Source organism: Orussus abietinus, unplaced genomic scaffold (assembly GCF_000612105.2).
Source record: "Orussus abietinus isolate OABI.00-Male unplaced genomic scaffold, Oabi_2.0 scaffold25, whole genome shotgun sequence".
Classification (NCBI taxonomy): domain Eukaryota; kingdom Metazoa; phylum Arthropoda; class Insecta; order Hymenoptera; family Orussidae; genus Orussus; species Orussus abietinus.
The window spans coordinates 1,108,227-1,125,358 of NW_019394504.1; the positions used below are offsets into that span (position 1 = coordinate 1,108,227).

At 51.1% G+C, this 17,132-nt stretch overlaps 1 protein-coding gene across 2 annotated transcripts; it reads right to left on the minus strand.

Moving 5' to 3' along the window:
* Positions 1 to 8,372: 8,372 nt before the first annotated feature.
* Positions 8,373 to 15,222, minus strand: LOC105697541. Of its 2 annotated transcripts, none has more exons than XR_001103842.1 (2): positions 15,091 to 15,222; positions 8,373 to 8,714 (listed from the first exon to the last, which is right to left on the minus strand). XR_001103842.1 is itself a non-coding variant. In XM_012420908.1 (2 exons), exons 1-2 carry the CDS (start codon positions 15,132 to 15,134, stop codon positions 8,412 to 8,414), a joined length of 390 nt encoding a protein of 129 aa, XP_012276331.1. In that variant the 5' UTR covers positions 15,135 to 15,178; the 3' UTR covers positions 8,373 to 8,411. The 2 variants fall into 2 exon arrangements, 1 of the variants encoding a protein (XP_012276331.1); XM_012420908.1 differs by having other exon boundaries at positions 15,048 to 15,178.
* Between the last annotated feature and the right edge of the window lie 1,910 nt (positions 15,223 to 17,132).

Genomic DNA, 17,132 nt, shown 5'->3' on the forward strand with positions numbered 1-17,132 from the left:
CAATTGGAGTTACGAAGTATGTTATCCATTGATGTGATATGTAAAACTGGAATAAATGCTCGTTTGAGTTAAGAGACCCCGATTTTCGTGTACTCTATTCGTCTCGAGGGCGATTTTAGCGGGATTTAAATGGAGGGTATTTCTTTTTGTGCGGAACCCAGAGGTAAGAAGTAGGGTTTTTATCAGAGAGGAAAGTCGTCGGTAGTGCGTAGGGTACGGTTCGCTCGCAGAATTGGGATGATTTCGTCCATCAATTTACCATTTATCTTGTCAAGCCACGGCGGAGAATCGTTTACGGAGTTGCGCAACCGCGCTCGCAGGTAGGTCCAACGTAAGTTCGTTTATAAATTGGCGTTGAGGCCGGCACGGTTCCCAAAAGGAACCCGACGTGCGTCGATGATCAATTGCTCGGATACAAATCGTACGAGTCAATCGGCCGCCCTCAATTATCGCGTATAGAGGAGGAGAATTGTACGTTACCGAGTGACAACGCCGAGTAAAAGTCGAAAATTTGCCTTCAACATTTCCAAGGACAAATACCACGCGGTTCTACTCTCCTACCCCAGGAAGTCCCTGATTTTTCGAAAACCCACCACCAAGGCTGACCCTCTCTAATGATTAATTATGAATTCCGAATAATGAATTACTCGCGACGACGAATGGCTCCCGGGCGGGGGAGAAATGAACTGCGGCGTTGGTAAATAATTTCTCCGTAAACGGTCGTTCCATCTCGTCTTGTTTTCCCGCCGGTGGCAAAGCTTCGGTCGCCTTTGCATATTAGCGAATAATTTTTCCCGTGCACTTGCTGCGGGAAAAGTGGAGGGGCCCCTTGCGCTGCAGGAGATGCATCGAGCGAGGACGGGCGGCCATGCTTCCAGGCCCCGTGGAGGGTTAATATTTTACCCGACTCATTTTCGCTGCTCGTAAACTATTCATTTATCCGCGTCTATAATTTCGATCGAGGCTCCGGATCATTATCCACCTCCGGTATTCATCCCTCCTGTTCCGCCTCCCGCTCTCTGCCTCGCCCCGAAGACGTGGCCGTCGTCGTCCTCGTCTTTATGCACCTCCACGGCGGCGAATCTCCCATGGAGGTGGACGTCTTTCTGAAAATAGCAGCCCGATACGAGGCAAGAAGACTGGCCTCCTGAATTAAACCCGACCTGGGCCTCGGAACGGTTGAAAATGCACCCGCTGCAAAATGACGAAGGATGCACCCCAACTGCAGCGCTTAAAATTAATTGTATTAATTTTATTAATTTCAACGGTTAGGTAAAAATTCATAAATCCTCACGGCGGTGCATTCCAAGGGAATGCTAATGTAGGTTCAATTTCGGCGAGTTGATGTTGACGGTTAATAATATTTCCGAGGAATATCTGCAAAATCCGTGTCACCAAGCCGGGCGTCCGGATGCCCCGCGTCGGCCATTGCGCGCGCGCGAGTGTCGGTCTTTTATTAATAATATTATGCACGATCGGATAACTATGTTCCGCGGCTTTTCGTCCGATCTGCATAATACGTGTTAAAGTTTATTATCATGGGGCCCCGAATCGAGCGGTCATCACTTACGTACCTGGTTCTCATCTAAATTATACGTCGCCTAATGTCTTAACTGAAAACCGTTCGGAATCATTATCATAATTTTGGCGTTTCTTCGGGTTCTTGTTTCACGGTGCACGGTGTGCAATCTTCTTTCTGGGTGGCGTTGCAAATTATTCCCGTTTTTATCCCGGCGATTGAGATATCGTGGCTTTTTTGTACATTCTGCAGGATCCCGGCCGCTCTCGACTCGCGTACGCAAAGCGGCGAAGCCAGACGAGGAACGAGCCCGAATTTCACCCCGGGTAGAAAACCGAATTTTTCCTTTTTCCCCGAAGCCATGCATCGCAGCTGCTAATTTTTCAAAAAAAGAAAGCAGAGACAGAAAGACCGGATTAGCCGATTTCACGTGCCAAGGCCCTGCGCCCAGAATACAAGGTACGCCTAAGTACGCACTAAGCATTCTTCTCCTCGGCGTTAAAAAATCCCGCTAACGTGCGATTCAATTTTTAAGACAATTCAAATTTTCACGCGACACACATTATGTGGTGTTTCGAGGCGGAGGAGATATGTTTTTCGACCCTGAGAAAAAAAAAAATTGGTTGACTCAAAGAGATATGCATTGCGGCTACAAAATTGGATTAAATCAATGTAATTTTTCTTCTGAAGAAAATAATTGTTTCTTGCAATGATATACGAGTCAGGCAATAAGATAGTTCCGGTGAAGCAATCTTTTTTTTTCTCGGCGGAGTTTTCAGGAGTGGCCGAGATTTCGGCAGCCGTGTCGCACCCCTGCGGAATCTCTGCCCCTTGCTCCTTCCAGCAACCCCTGAATTTCGCGGTCTCCTCCCCGGAAAGGCATTTCCGCCAAGGGGCAAGGACCGTGGACGGACGGGACGTACGGAGCCTGACTATGCAAATCCCACCCCGTTCCGGGAGCCCTCGCTCGCTCAGACATGATTAAACACAGAATGCCGTTGTTTCTCCTGCCCCTCGCCTGCAACCCCTGTAGGGCCTGTCAGGGTGAATTCTACGAGCCCTCTTCCCGTCCATGGGACTCAACCCCAGTTTAATCACTAGCCGAAACCCGCGGCCAGGTCCACCCCCGCGCTTTTCCGCCATTCAATAACGCCGACCAACCCCCGAGTACGGCCTCGCGAAAACCCACCCCTTCGTCTCTGGAGCTGTTTATTCGGCCGCGCTTTGATTCCCGGTTTACCGGCGAGCCTTAATCCCGACTTTAATTGTTATTCCTTCCACCCCGGATGACAAATACCCTCCGCCACCCCCTGACGGTGCGATAATTGAAATTATTGCCGACCCCTCTTTGCGGGCCGATCGATCCCCGGAAAGGGCGACTTTAAACGCTGACAAATGCCGGTGCATTTTTTACCGACCACGGGGACTTGGGGGTGGTTTCCGGCCGAAAGTAGACGTACACCCATGGGGAGGTTCCGTCGAAATAAATGCGCATGATAATGAACGACATCTACGACGTGCTTTTCCGGATGAGGGATTATTTTATGAAAATTATTCTCCCCGTGGTATTGCGAAAAGAAATTCCACCTTAATTCGCTGTTATTAATAATCAGAGTTTTATCCTGGTGGATTTAGAAACTTGTTAAATTCGTGTTATCGGGGGGGAGCAGGGAAGATTCCGATGCAATAGGTGGCCGATAGAATTTTACGCTCTCAGATCGGAAACGAACGGCCCTGTTTCCGACTCCCGATACGGTTGCCACCTGATAATAACGGATGATAGCGATCAGCCTCCATTTACACCGTGCTTTTACCGTTGCACCCTGGCGGGGCAACCCTTCGTATTCCAGCGCATCCCCTTATAGCATCGCGTTTACGTTTACGAGCACCACCGCTGACGTTTACGAGCCACCGGCTGACGTACGAGCCACTTGCTGCTCTCTTGCTTTCATTGCTTACGCTCACGCTCGGCTTCTGCCCTCCCTGCTTCTCTCTCTCTCTTCGAAATGCGCCTTTGATTTTCCGTCGTTTCATCCTCCGAGATTTTCCCCATAATTCCGCACCTCGTTTCACCGCGAGATGGCCAAATGGACCCGCGACGGTGAAATTCTTCTGAATCCTTGCAATCCAATATGGCCGCCGTTAATAAACACTGCGATATGTAACAAAACATTCAATATCCATGTACCTTAAACTCCTAATTAATTACTTCTCCAATTTAATTGCCCCCCGCGTATACAAAATATTCGTTAAATTCAGAATAAAAATTCCGTTCGGTAAAATCCTTAACCTAAAAACTCATCAGGGGAGAATTTCTGTGTTTACACGTTACCCGAGGTAGGATTCGGCGTGAAAATTGGGGAACGGTAGTACTCTTTCCACTCCGTGGCGATGGTAATTGAATTCTAGAGGAAATGGAATTTTCCAAAATTCCCAGGAGTGGTAGATTTCTCTCAGGGAGACGGAGACAAGATGGCGGCGAGACGGGAGCAGAAGGAGGCCCGCTTGCGTTTCGTCTTGCGTGCAACTGGTCCCGGTGCGATTCTCGAGTGATTTACGTCCACTGACTGTATTGTCTGACTAGGTGGCACGTACCATGACGCGCCGTGACGCGACGTGGAGCGTCGCGACGCAATTAGGTCAAATCCGGAGCGGCCGTCCTTGCGGATCACTAACCCCGACCGCAATAGCCTTCCGTGGACTTTTCCCTTCGGGGCAGAAATTTACAACCGCCTAGACAAGAGGAAGAGCCGTTCCGAAATTGCGCCGATCGACGTCAGGCAGTGGCTTGTGGTTTCGAGGTCAAGACTGGTAGTTCGCAAGGGCGAAAGAAAGTCCGGGGCCGCCATTGTCCGGCTCCCCTGGTTACTTTCTTTGTTTCGACCCTCGTTCCCCTAAGAGAGAATTTCTCCGTAGAAAAATGGCGACTAGGTATATTATCATAAATAATAAAAATACTCCAAGGTGAGTATCCTCGATACAAAGGGGGCGTAGACGTAGAGAATACCATGTAACTCGGAAGTAATCTCGACTATTTGCGGCTAGAGAGTCCGATATCGGTTTTTTTTTTTCCGCTCGTTCTCGCCTTCGACCATTCTCGCCGCAGAACAATGGCGGGCGTGCCTCGCGTGTGCGCACGTGCAGGGCGCACGCCTTTCCTCCTCGAGATTGACGCCCGAACGAATTCCCGACGTGTCTTTTTCAACGGGAAGATAGCTGACCTCTCTCCTCCTCCCTCGAGGGGTATTTCTTTTTTCACAATTCGATTCTCGTGGGGAGCCGCTTTTTAACAAAGAGGAGATAAGTAACATCCTCGAGCGCTCGCGACGAAAGGCGCGTTCTCCTTGACCGATGGAACATTCATGACGCTAATTGGACGTCGTTAAGCGAACGGACGACGTCATCGTTCTCGTCACGTCCGATGATTTGTCTCCTTGGAACGAGTCGGCTACGTGTCGTTAATTGCAAAACGTGCGAAGAGTTTCGTCTAAAGTCCCGCGTCCGTCCCTGTGAGCTCGGCGTCCCATGATGCCCCGCGAGAGCAGGTCCGCCATGTTGGAGCGCGTTAATTTGCATACCGAGCTGGCTTTTAATCCCTTGAATTAAATAAAGTCATTCGCCTCGCCTCGTAAACTCGCGGCAATATCGTCACGAGGAGAATTAAACGTGTAGTCGTCAGCCTCTCCGCGGAAGAACGTGAATTTTTGCCGAAGACGAATTTACAAAGTTCAAGACAGAGAGGGGGAGATCGGAAGCCAAAGTGAGAGGACGTAATTCGATATCGACCGAGTCGTCATCGACGTTACGTTGCAACAATGCCATGATTTTCTCGGGCGGCCCACCCCATTCCCTGGCCGGCTTGCAGAGCAAACAATGAGGCGGAGCTGCGGTTGGTTTTATTTTTGAAAAATGGAGAACGGGCGGACTTCCGGAAGCCCCTCACCCCTCGCCCCTAAGCACCCCCTTCCTGCCCGCGGAGCAGCCGTCACCCCGTGGCCGCCCCCGGTCGCCCACCCCCTCGCTCGTTCTCCGGGCAGCGGCTAGCTGGCGGCCATGATTCATGGCCGCCGCGATGGATGATCCATCTCTTCCCCTGGACCCAGCGGCCGAGCCTGAGCCGCGCCTGAGCCGAGCCTACCCGAGACTGGCCGAGTCGGGTCGAGCGGGATCGAGACGGACCGGGTAGGCCGAGCCGGCCCGAGTCCGGCCGAGCGCGCCCGAAGCGCGCCGATGCGGGTCGAGTCGCGCCAGACCGGTCCCGACCGTGGCGGACCGCCCGGCGGCCTCCGTAGGCTCCGGCCTCTTCCCATACCGTATACACGCACACGGATATATGCACGCGGGACATATTATTCCCCTGTCTTGTTATTTCTCTCTTATCTCGCGCTCGGGTCCGTGCTCTCGAGGAATTACCGGGGAACTTTTCCCGGGCTCGCCGGCCCTGGAATGTGCACGGGAGTGCACCAGGGGCTACGCCGACGATCGCCCGTAAGAGACGATAGGGACCCGAGATGATTAAAGGAGGTCCCGAGTAAGCGTGGACGAGCCGACTCTCGCACTTAATCTGCACGTAGTTACGAAAGCGAGTAGGCAACTACCTGACCGTTAGCCGAGCCTATACGAGACCTACGCTCGATTATTGCAGCGTTATCGCCTCCACCTGTGAGAACCTCCTCGGAGACCTCTCAGAGTTGTCCTAGAAGACGGCGAGGTATCCCACATCGATGTCTACGTCAAATTTCTTCCTACATTACACTAAACAGTAAGACTTAATAATTATTCACGTAGGATAATCCTTGCGTTTTTGTCCCCCTGTGAAAACAATCGACATTCCTCGACACCGTCGAGGAATGTCTCACCTCGCCGAACGTTATGTTTCATCATAGTTCTAGGTTTAAGGAGCGTAGGTTTAAGTAAACAAACACTGGTTACTACGGAAGCTCCTCAACGGGGCGCTTGATAAATGCTTTCCCGTCCTTGCTGTCATTTATCGATCGTAAGGCGTATAGATTTAAGAAGGAATTAGCCATTCATATTTCTTGAATTGGCGGACTGTTTGGCAGAACGACGCGTCGGATGTCGTGTCGGTGTGACGCCAATGGGTTAATATTTGAGGCCCGGCGATAGATTTCGCGAGGTCCGCGGATATTATCTCATTTACCGACCACGAATCCGTCCATTAAACCCCCCGGCCCGTTTCCCCGTCTTGAAAAACGAAAGATGGATGGAAATTTCCTCGACCGGTTACACTTTTACAGCCCACCTGTAGCTCCGTCCCCGACGATCCAAAATTAATGCCCGGCGTTTTCGTTAATCCCCCGCCAGAGATGACCGGACCCTTTGACATTGAAATGCGATTGTTTATCCCGAGTTTCCATGACCGCGCGTTACTTGAAAATCTCTCGCCATTCGTCTTCGCGGAATGGACCAACAAAGAAGCGCCGATGTCGTTCCACCGGCACGCACGATTTTCGCGTTACCCTGGCTCTCATCCAGACCTGGGGTCCCCTTTTTGCCTCCCCGAGAACCTGTAGCCGCTCGTACGTGCACGTCCTCTCCGGGCAACACCAGGCAATCTTTCAATTTGGGTAATTGCGCGATTGTCACGGGGAATTATCCACGGGTGTCGCGAGGAATACGCGTCTTTTTGTCGCGGCCCTCGAGGAGGCGCCTCTCGGAATCGAATTCCTTGTGGAGACGCCAAAAAAGGACGGAAACCGCAAATTAAGAGGGGCCTCTCATTTAAATAGTGACGAGGAAATGGATACTCGAAACCGAGGGCCTGTTTGCTCGGGAATCAGGGAAAACGATTGCCTTTGGTTTCGGCCTTAAAATTGCGATAACGTTCAGCGATTATTTCTAGCCGATTTCTGCTTGGGATTTCGGGATGATTTTTTGGAAATTCCCGGCATAGAAGTCTCCAATTTCCTGTGAGGGACTTTGCTTCGAGATCGACGCCGAGATTGTATTGGTCTTGGTCGGGCATTTTGGTCCTGGTCTCGCAATTATGGTCGCGACTTTGGCTTGCACTTTTTGCGACACCATGACCAAGACCGATCTTGCTCGTCGCTACTTCTGGGCCGAGACGGGAGCAGCGCTCCCCCGGATGAGCGGTTGTACCATCAAAGAGGATGCGCCGGGTCGCCTCTGGACCCGTGGGATGCTGCACCGGCGTCTCTACTCGAAGGGCTTAATTGATAAAGGAGCAACATATTCGGCAGTAGTTTTTAACTCGTCGCGAGGCAGCGGGCTCTGTCAGAGCCGCGGAACGCATTTGTCCGGGCGCATGTGAAAATACGACGGGGATATTTCACTTTTCGTATGGCGCTCCGACGACAGCGTCGCTGCGCCGCGTCACGAGGCATCCATTTCGGAACGCAACCAAGTAGCGGGCACCGACTTAATAAATGCTACGGCATTTATAATCCCGGGAATGCTGATATTTCGGCGAGCGGGAGGCGCACCGACGACCGCGACCTAGACTGCACCCCCTCGAGCGAAAGCGTCGATAAAATTCGAACGCTTCCTTCTCCTCGGTATTAACAATAACTCTTAATAACTCACCAGTCATTCCTGAGATTTCCACCCGGAACACGCACGAAATATTTTAACATTTCCGATCGACTTAATATCCATAATAATTAACGATCTGGTTTAATCTCCATGCTCGATATTCACGCCACTTACATGTAAACCTATGGTAGTGAAGGTAGAAATTAATAACACGCGCTGTAATTAATATTTAGGTTATTGATAACCATGGCGAAGGTTTATATAATTTATCTGACGGTGAGAAATTTATTTCGTTATGTAGAGATCGTCCTCATTTTATTGTATATATGTGTACCTTTTTTTTGGGGGGGAGGGGGAGGAAATATTTTACTTCGGGGCGTTATTTGTAGGCATAAGCGCGAGTTTTTCTCGCCACGCGAGAGGCGTCTCGACGCCCATGCAGCATCCAAACCGGTGCTGCAATGGGCGCTGTCTTTCGAGGGGTCCAGCCCGAGGCTGCATGGCGCATAGCGGTACAAAATGGTGGAGTGGCTCGGCACCATGGCGCCGAAATGATGCACTTCTTCGGTATCGCGGTTTCGAGAGATTCGACGTTTCTCCACGTAGCGGATTTGCCGACGGATTTTTGCCGACGGTCTGGCTGGACCTCCGTCTCCGCGCCGTCGGATTCTGCTTCTAGCAACTTAAAAGATAGGACGAATTAATTTTTTTTATTTAGAGTCTGTGATTTTCTGGATCATTCGAAATGATTAATTTAATACCGAGGGTGGGAAGTGAACACCGTGAGGAGAAAAATAATTCCTTTTATCAGGAACGAGGTACCACTTCCGGTCGAGGGTAAGTCACCGGTATGTCTGACTTTGATTTGTAACTCAATTAGAAATTAATTTCGCTGATAAAAAGATATATTGTAATAAATTCAGGGAACGGGTATAGATATTTCTATTCGGACACGGCTTAGTAAAATTATGGTTCACTCGTGTACTCGATGTACAGGTTCTGTGACTTTGCAATCTGGTTCGGAACGTTATCACAAAATGTTGAGAAATTACAAGCCAGGGTTTAGAAACTATGCGAATCGATCTTAATTGTCTGTAGTTCTGAATGGAAAAATTCGTTATCTTGGGGCAACTTTGTATATCATGGAGGGTATGGAATTACTTGCGTTTTTAGGGTAGAGGTTCTATGGCTTTGCATGCTGGTTTAGAAGGTTGCGATAAAATGTTGAGAAACTCCAAGCCAGGATTTAGTAACTATCCGAATCGATCTTAATTGTCTGTAATTGCAAATATGAAATCCGTTATCTTGGGGCAACTTTGTATATTATGAGAGTATGGAATTACTTGCGGTTTTAGAGTCCGGTTCGCGGTGAAGTAACTACTCCGAGAAAATCTCGGAATACATTTGCAGTTGGGGGTTGAGCGTATTTTCGAGAGCTTCTCGACATCATAGGAGGCGATCAAAGCGCGTCATAACGCGGTACAAATGGAGGCTCGACGACGTACTTCGAGATTTCGCAAAACACTGGCTCGAAACCCCTTTGAAACGAGAGCCGCGATGAAACGATTCGCGCGTCGTTCCCGAGAGCTTGCGAAACCTTTCGCGATCGTTCGCGACGTTATGGATCTCTGGAATAAACGGCCGGCATTGAACGGTGTTGAGAATCGATTTTATTCGGTAACGGTTACGTAAACTCGCGCAGAGGAAATTAGGAGCGAGCCGTGGACAAACGAGCGAAGGAAAAGCTCTCTTGCCAACTTCCTAGATTTCTCGCCTTGTCGAGCCAGACATTCCGTTCCACCTATTACCGCCGATAAGAAGTTAATAATTCTTACCCGCGCACCTCCTTATGCAGATACCTCGAGTGGCGAAAACGGTAATAACTTGATTACACGCCTAGAAAAGTGCCCAATTAATGCTCCGACTGATCATTACGGCGGAAACGGTGGTTGAGTCACTTATGAGATGTTCCGTTTGCAGACGTCGATCGAGACGGAGCGACGCTCGGTCCGGCCGCCGCCATCTTGGAAACTTTCCGGACGAATCTTCTTCCTCTATTTTTGAGACAAGCCTCCCGCGTTATGGATACTTACTCTCGAAGTTTTATCGATTTGAACTCCTCGTTTTTCGAGGTGGCTTTTTCGTTTTAGTTTTTCCAGAGGCCGCGGGATTTTGTTCCGCCTCTGTCGATATGTCGGCGCTTATCGCGAGGAAACCGGCGAAAGAAAATGGAAAATCAGTCGGAGCTCGCGGAACGTTTGGGCACGGTTCGCGGCAATTAATTCTCACGCGGTTGCGGCGTCGGCGTCGGACCGAACAGGCGTCAAAAATACGTGTCGGTATTAATAGTAACGTTACGAGATCGCCCTGGCAACGTCGGGCGTCGTTTTAACGAGCCGCGACTGTTGAAACGTATCAATTTTTCAAACTCGCCCAACGAACGGAGGAATCCCGTAACGAGCGCCGCCCGACGCCGCGCCATGTCCGACGGCCGACGCTTGGCGTCCGGCCGCCATCGCGACGCCGCGCGCTATCCTGTCGTTCGGGGAAAGATTTTCAAAAATTGATACCCAACCCGTGGAACGATGTCACCGTCCATTAATTTACCTCGATATTTCCAGAATTTTTAAACACTGACGTCGCGGTGCCTTCATTTTACTACCGGACGCCAAGCGTCGACTATGGGGGGTTCTAAAAAGGTTGGCCAACAATTTCGAAGCTTCGGATACCAGTGCTCATTAATTAAGAGATATCAAAGATTAGAAATATTCTAAGTACCCAGTATCCTCCCGGTAATTTCACGAGGGACGGTGAATAATTAACCGAAACTCGTCGCGTCGCATTCTGCTCATTTTTCCAAAAATTCCCCACCCTCCCACTTGCTTCTTCATAATTCACGGCACTTCGCCGAGTGTCCTCTGCAAATTGAATTTTCACCGTTAGAGGTCCTGTCTTCCGTAGAATGGGGAAAAATCGAAGTCGTCCTCTTTGCAGGAACTCTGGCCTTGTCGGTTGCGGAAAAACTTTTCACTCTTCGGTGGCTTCGAATCGAAATTCCGCGGCGTCGCTAGGAGCGGCATTTTTTTAAGTTTATCGAAAATTCACGAGCCATCCGAGCGGAATCCTTCGGGGCTGAAAGTTTCATCGTGGAAAACTCGGACCTATTGGCTGGATGAATAAAAAATGGAGGTGCCGGCCCGTAACGACCGTAACGACCGTAACGAGCGCGTGCTTGGGTTTTTTTGTCGCAAATAAAATTTCACTTTGCGAATTTTTCTTCCCCCCCCTGAGTACGATTCCGAGGTACGCGTGCATTCGCGTATAGATGTACCTACATGTACACGAGTCCGGGAATATCCGTTCCGTACGTGCGATCTCGTCGAGTCGCCCGATCGGGAGGCACGCGAGTCCACGTTGGAAATTCACGCAACGAGCCGCATTATAAAAGAGGTCGCAAATTACAAGGAGCACGAACGACTCAATTCGGGATAAATTATGCCAGTGTATAATTGGAGCACGCGTGAGACGTGCGGATTTTCCTCCGCTGCGGGATTTTTCTCACGCCGTGACCGCGCCTCCCGTCGACTCTTCAAAGATGCCGTCAATTTTTGTTTCTTTTTGTTTTTCCTTGTCAGAAAATAGGAATAATTTTCGCCGGACGATATCCTAAAATTCGTCTTATCGGTGCGATAGATAGGAATAATTTTTATCCTGAATTTCATGCCGCGAAATTTTGGATTCTAGATTATCCGGAGCCCGTCGACTCGTGGAAGATGAGTTCGGTCCGCCCTGTCCGACCTCCAGCTTCGAGCAGCCCAGTCGACGTTTTTCTCCGCGATAACGACAGGAGGCCTTCGCATTCCAGCCTCGGTATGTAAATTCCTAGCTGCTGGTTTCACTGAAAAAGTCGACCGCCGGCTTTCTTGGCGCGCCAGATTTGGAAACAAGCCTCGACAAAAATCGGGATCTCCGCTCTTGGGCCGAGCCGCGGAATGAATTCCGCGGCCGCGTGCGGCTTATAAATCATCCGCAGGGCCGCTCTAATTATAAGTGCTGCTATCACCGCTGTCGCGACGAGCCGCACAATGCCCGACGGCTACTGCTCCGATGACCGGGCCCTTTTCGCCCTTTTTGCCGGACCCCTCGAAAATCTTACGAAGATCCAGAAAAAAGGAGGCCGAGGCGGGGGGACCGGGGAATAATTTCACCGAGGCGTACTATCATCCGAGGGCCTCGATCGCTATTAACGTAAACGCTAATCGGTGCATCCGGCGACCGTGAATGACGACGTGGCGGGCTATAAATATTTCGGGACGATCGGCTCGAATTATCTCCCAACGTAAAGAAACTACGCGCCGTGCTGCGCCGCGATTTATTTCCCATTGACGGACACTGTCGAAGATAACCAACTATCGCGTGGATTGCACATTAAAGCGCGCTCGGAGTTCAACACGCTATGGATGCAACACGATGCACCGATGCACGCTCCACTGGGAAGAACTTCGAGGCCGATCGGAGTTCTTTTCTTATTTTTCTTTTTTTTTTTTTCAACATCTGAGGAACTAAACTCTCAGAGATTAAATTCAATAGCTGTAATCTTATCGCGGGAGATATTAGGATTCGAGGTATCGGGAATCTTTCACCTGACTTGAGATTTTTTAAGGTTGAAAATTCAGGATACAGGGCTCGCATGTGAAGGAAATTTTTGCGTAGAACGTACGTAGCGGTCAAAATGAATGTGTACTTTTGTCATTTTTTTACTTGCGAGGTCAGGCTTGAAAGTCCTGATTATACGCGCGGAGATGTAAGTGCCACTCAAATAGCAAATGGGTATGTTTCTCTTTGAGCATGGGTGCCGGTCCCGAAGAGATGTTATCCCTCGCTCGCAAAATGTCGAGCAGAGCCTTTCTGTATAGCCGGTTTCGGTACGGACGGGCAAGATGGGCGTTTACATCGATCGGTGATGTTGCAGCCGAAAGCCACACATTTTCGATATCGACGATATCTCCGGGTATCGGTATCGCGAGGACGCCGTCAGTTATCGGAAGATATATTGTCATTCTAAAATATTACTTCCTGCTCAGATATCTATGGTGGGCTGCGATAGGGGGTTATTGGAATTGCGCGAAACGCTGGTCGAAGTCTAACGACTCTCCTTTTTGGCGGTCAATGAACACGTGGCAATTAGCGATCGGCTTCCAGGTACCTCAGGTGAGGGGGAAAAATTCGAGCAGGGAACCCCGGGGAGGGGGACGAAAATCCCCGGGTAGATAATCCGCCGATTAATCGAGGAAACCAGGGGACGGCTTAATCATAATGATTTCGAAATAACATGCCCTGCCCGCGGATCTCGTTTCTCGGGCGCGGCAAAATAGTCGGAATCCCTGCTGGGATAGAGCGATTACGGGCCCTGGGAAAAATGAAGAAAATCAAAGCTATTGGCTTACCCTGCCGTGCCTCATGCGAGATATTCGATAGTACCCCTCGAGTCGAGAGGGGGCCCTGGAAATTCGAAATTAGCCCTTAATCGCCGTCCTGCCCTGTAAAGAGACGCGGGATCGGCGGCCTCCTGGAACGCGATACCGCAATCAAGGGGTGAATATGTAAAGCTGGGAAAAACTTAATGCACGTATACCGATGTCCTCGCGCGCTGCACGGTACCGTCTCCTTAATGGCTCAATCGTACAATCGTTCGATCGGCTCGAAACTCGGAGGGAGGGAGAAAGGAAAAAATCGACCGGCCCACTCGATTCCTGCGGTGCTTGCGCTCTTAGCGATGCATAATTGGATAATAATTCGATGCCCCCGATCCCGGAAAGGGGGTACTTCGAGATCACCGTCTCGGCCGACAAAGCGGCAACATGGCGACGGGCCGATACTTTGTAGCGAAAGATCGTCACGGATCGGCACGATTTACCGGCGTCGATAATTCGCTACAGTCGGGGGCTTTACCGGGGATATAATTGCGGATGATCTCTAACCCGAACCACCGCCGACCTCCCCTCGATTTCACCTCGCGAGAGATACATTGTAAGCGGCTTTAAGCTGCGCCGGGTTTGCGTAACGAGACTCGGAGATCGACGCTACGTGGGAACCGGCGGATCGGAGGATCGGCTTCGGGGTAGATACGAAAATTCCCAGCGAAGGGGTTTTCGCGTTTCAAGGCCTCGCAATCGGCAATCGGCTATCGCCATTTCAGCCCAATGGGGAGGCTCCATCGTATCGGTCCATCGGATGCTGGGGCCCTTTCCGTCGGGATGGCTGGTGTTTTTTCGACTCGCCGCAATCACCGGGTGATTATAAATAATTATCTTTAATAAATAAAGACATCGTTCCGATGTCACGCTATCGCGATTCCCTGACGATCGACGGTGATCGGATTAATGGGTCGGGCGTGTTTTAATTCGAGATGCGATGATGTTTTTAGGGAAGGGAGTGATATAAGGTGTGCCGATATCCCAGACTTTGTCGCGGGATAGACTCTCACGATTACCCGGGGGGATGTAAATATCCAGCGACGCTTTTGCAGGGTGGCGCAACGAGTGGGGGATTTAATCGCGAGGATGCACGACTTCATCTCGCAACAATGTAGCGCGCGCGATCGAGCGGATCGGCGGCCATCTTGTAATATATGAGGATAATTGGCGATGCCGTGACTCGATCGATCTGTCAACCGAGAAGCTTTCGAAGATTACTCCCTATCTGGGCGCGCGTGACCGTGGCTTGGTTAAACGCGCCCATCGACGGTCATTAATAACTAATCGGACCGAAATCAATTCTATTAATCAACGTTCCGTTGATTTCCGACACTCCGCAGCTGGGCTCTCCCCAACGGAGTGAACGAGGAGCCGATATAAATAAATTGAAAATATCCGATACCGCGTCAGCTCGAGCTAAACGAACGGTTATTCGTAATCCTCGGGATGGCTTGTCAAGTTTTGGATCGGGTAAAATTCGAGAGCGGAATGGACACTTTGGAGCAGCTGATCGCCGCCCACGACAAAGGTCTCCGTACCTCGCCAAGCAGGAGTCGTTGCAACTTAATCGGCCAACCGTACCTCTGGGACGCGCAGGGCGTGCGCAGCCTCCGATCGGCGGCCATCTTCTTGCAGCGCGCGAGGCCCTCGATCGATCTGTCAGCGGACGATGGACCGCAACAAGGAGCTCTCATTGTTGCACCGACCCTGGCCGTGCCGGCTAAGAATCGCCGCAACATCGGAGGTTATCGCCGGGTTATCGCGGCCACTATCGCTCCTCGCGTTCCCGACTCTTTCCCTCCCTGGAGAAGAAGAGGACGTCCATCCTCCCACGCACTGCACTTGCGACTGCCGACGGAGGCCTCCTCGGTGAACCCTTGAGCTTGACGACCTTGGATCTCGCAATTTGCGTATTCAAACGAGACCGGCCGGCGTGGCCGAGCTTATTGGCAAGCCTTTGGCCTCGGCAGTAAATCAAGGCGTGAACAAACACCGACGCCGCGACGCCGGGCTCGCTTTCACGGATCCTCCGGGCCCTGCACAGGTCCGGCCTGAATTCCTTTTGCATAACGCTGCCCCTAACCCTTATAATGCCAGGCTAGGTGCCTTAGGTACCCTGGGTACCGATGCACCTCTGCACCGAGGCCCGCCCCTGCGGCCGCGGCGCTGCAGGGGTGCCGGCCATCGGCTTTGCGAATGCGACCAGCAAGAGGCCTCCGGGAATCCATTTTTCCCGACCCGGCTACTTCTCGTTCTCAGGGTTTTATTGCTCCGACTGCTTCGGGAACCTAACCCATGCCTGACCGTGGGTTAGGTCGATTCCAAGAGCCTCCTCCTCGTTGCGCAATCTGGACTAGAACGGTTGGCGTACCCCACTCTTGTCGGGCAGAGTCCTTCGTGGAGGTGCTGGGGTACCGTGAACCTGGATCCTGGACTTAGCCATGGGAACGGGCGATATTCCAGTTATGTTCCGTCCATCCTGTCTTGGGAGCACAATTTGAAAGCTCTCCGAGAACGTGGGTGTGCATTCGCGAGCTAGGGTCAGGAACGAACGGTGGGCTCTTGGACGCGATCCAGCTCCGACAAAGATGTGAAACTCGCAGATGTGATCGCGCAGCTGAGAAAGCCCGACGACGTCTAAAGTTGGATGATTTTAATGAGACCGGACCTCGGGGATCGACTGCAAGGGTTTCGCGTGGATACGCGCGGGTTTACAACGGGAGTCATGGGAAACTTTCGCTCGATGATGGGATCTCCCAGGGTAGGGCAACCCCACGCCATGTTGGAACTCTTCCGGCGGTGCAACCGTTTTGTTCATCATTAGGCTCCGGGATGTCAGGAAATCCGGCATCTGCTCCTGCTGGACCACTTCGGGACTGGGAGGCGATGCACCCGGTGCATCGCGGGCTTCCTGTTGTAACGATGATAAATGATTAAGTAGCTAAATGAATTCCGCCGACAGCCTTATTGGCTCGGCAGGATCGATGATCCGACGTATGCGGCCATCACCGCGGTGGGCGAATCGCAATATTTCTCCCCGTCCGGGATAACGCCGGTCGTTCTCCCTCTCGCTTCCGGGAAATGCATCCCTGGTGCATCTCGAGGAACGTCCTCGCCCTAGTTTCGGCACCCCTTTGGCTCGGGTATAAAATTCAAATTACAGTGAATTAATCCTCCCTCTAGAGATCGGTCTGATCCATATTCTATAACCCGTTCAAGAAGATGGCAAGGGTCAAGGTTCCATGTTTCACCCCCTTAGCTTAGATGAAAAAATGCAGATTAAATTAACTTTGATAAGGAAAATGAGCAATTACGCGACTTCTTATCTGAACACCTCTTCGGGTACACCTTTCTTTATCTTCTAACCGGATGAGAGGTGGACCATCTCGTCGGAGATCAGTCAGAATCCTGTAAGACCTCGACAAGAAGGGGCGCGGGCAAGAATCAGGGACGGCGTTCAAGGCGCCGTAAATCAGTCGAGATTATGTGACTTTTCAAACAAGGATGCGTCGTCGGGACCCCGAGGACATAACGTATGAGATAGACTCCTCGCTCGTTTCGAGTTTATCCTCCCAACGATGGCGCCGCGACGCGCTAAGCCCCCTTGTCACGCGCGCCGACCG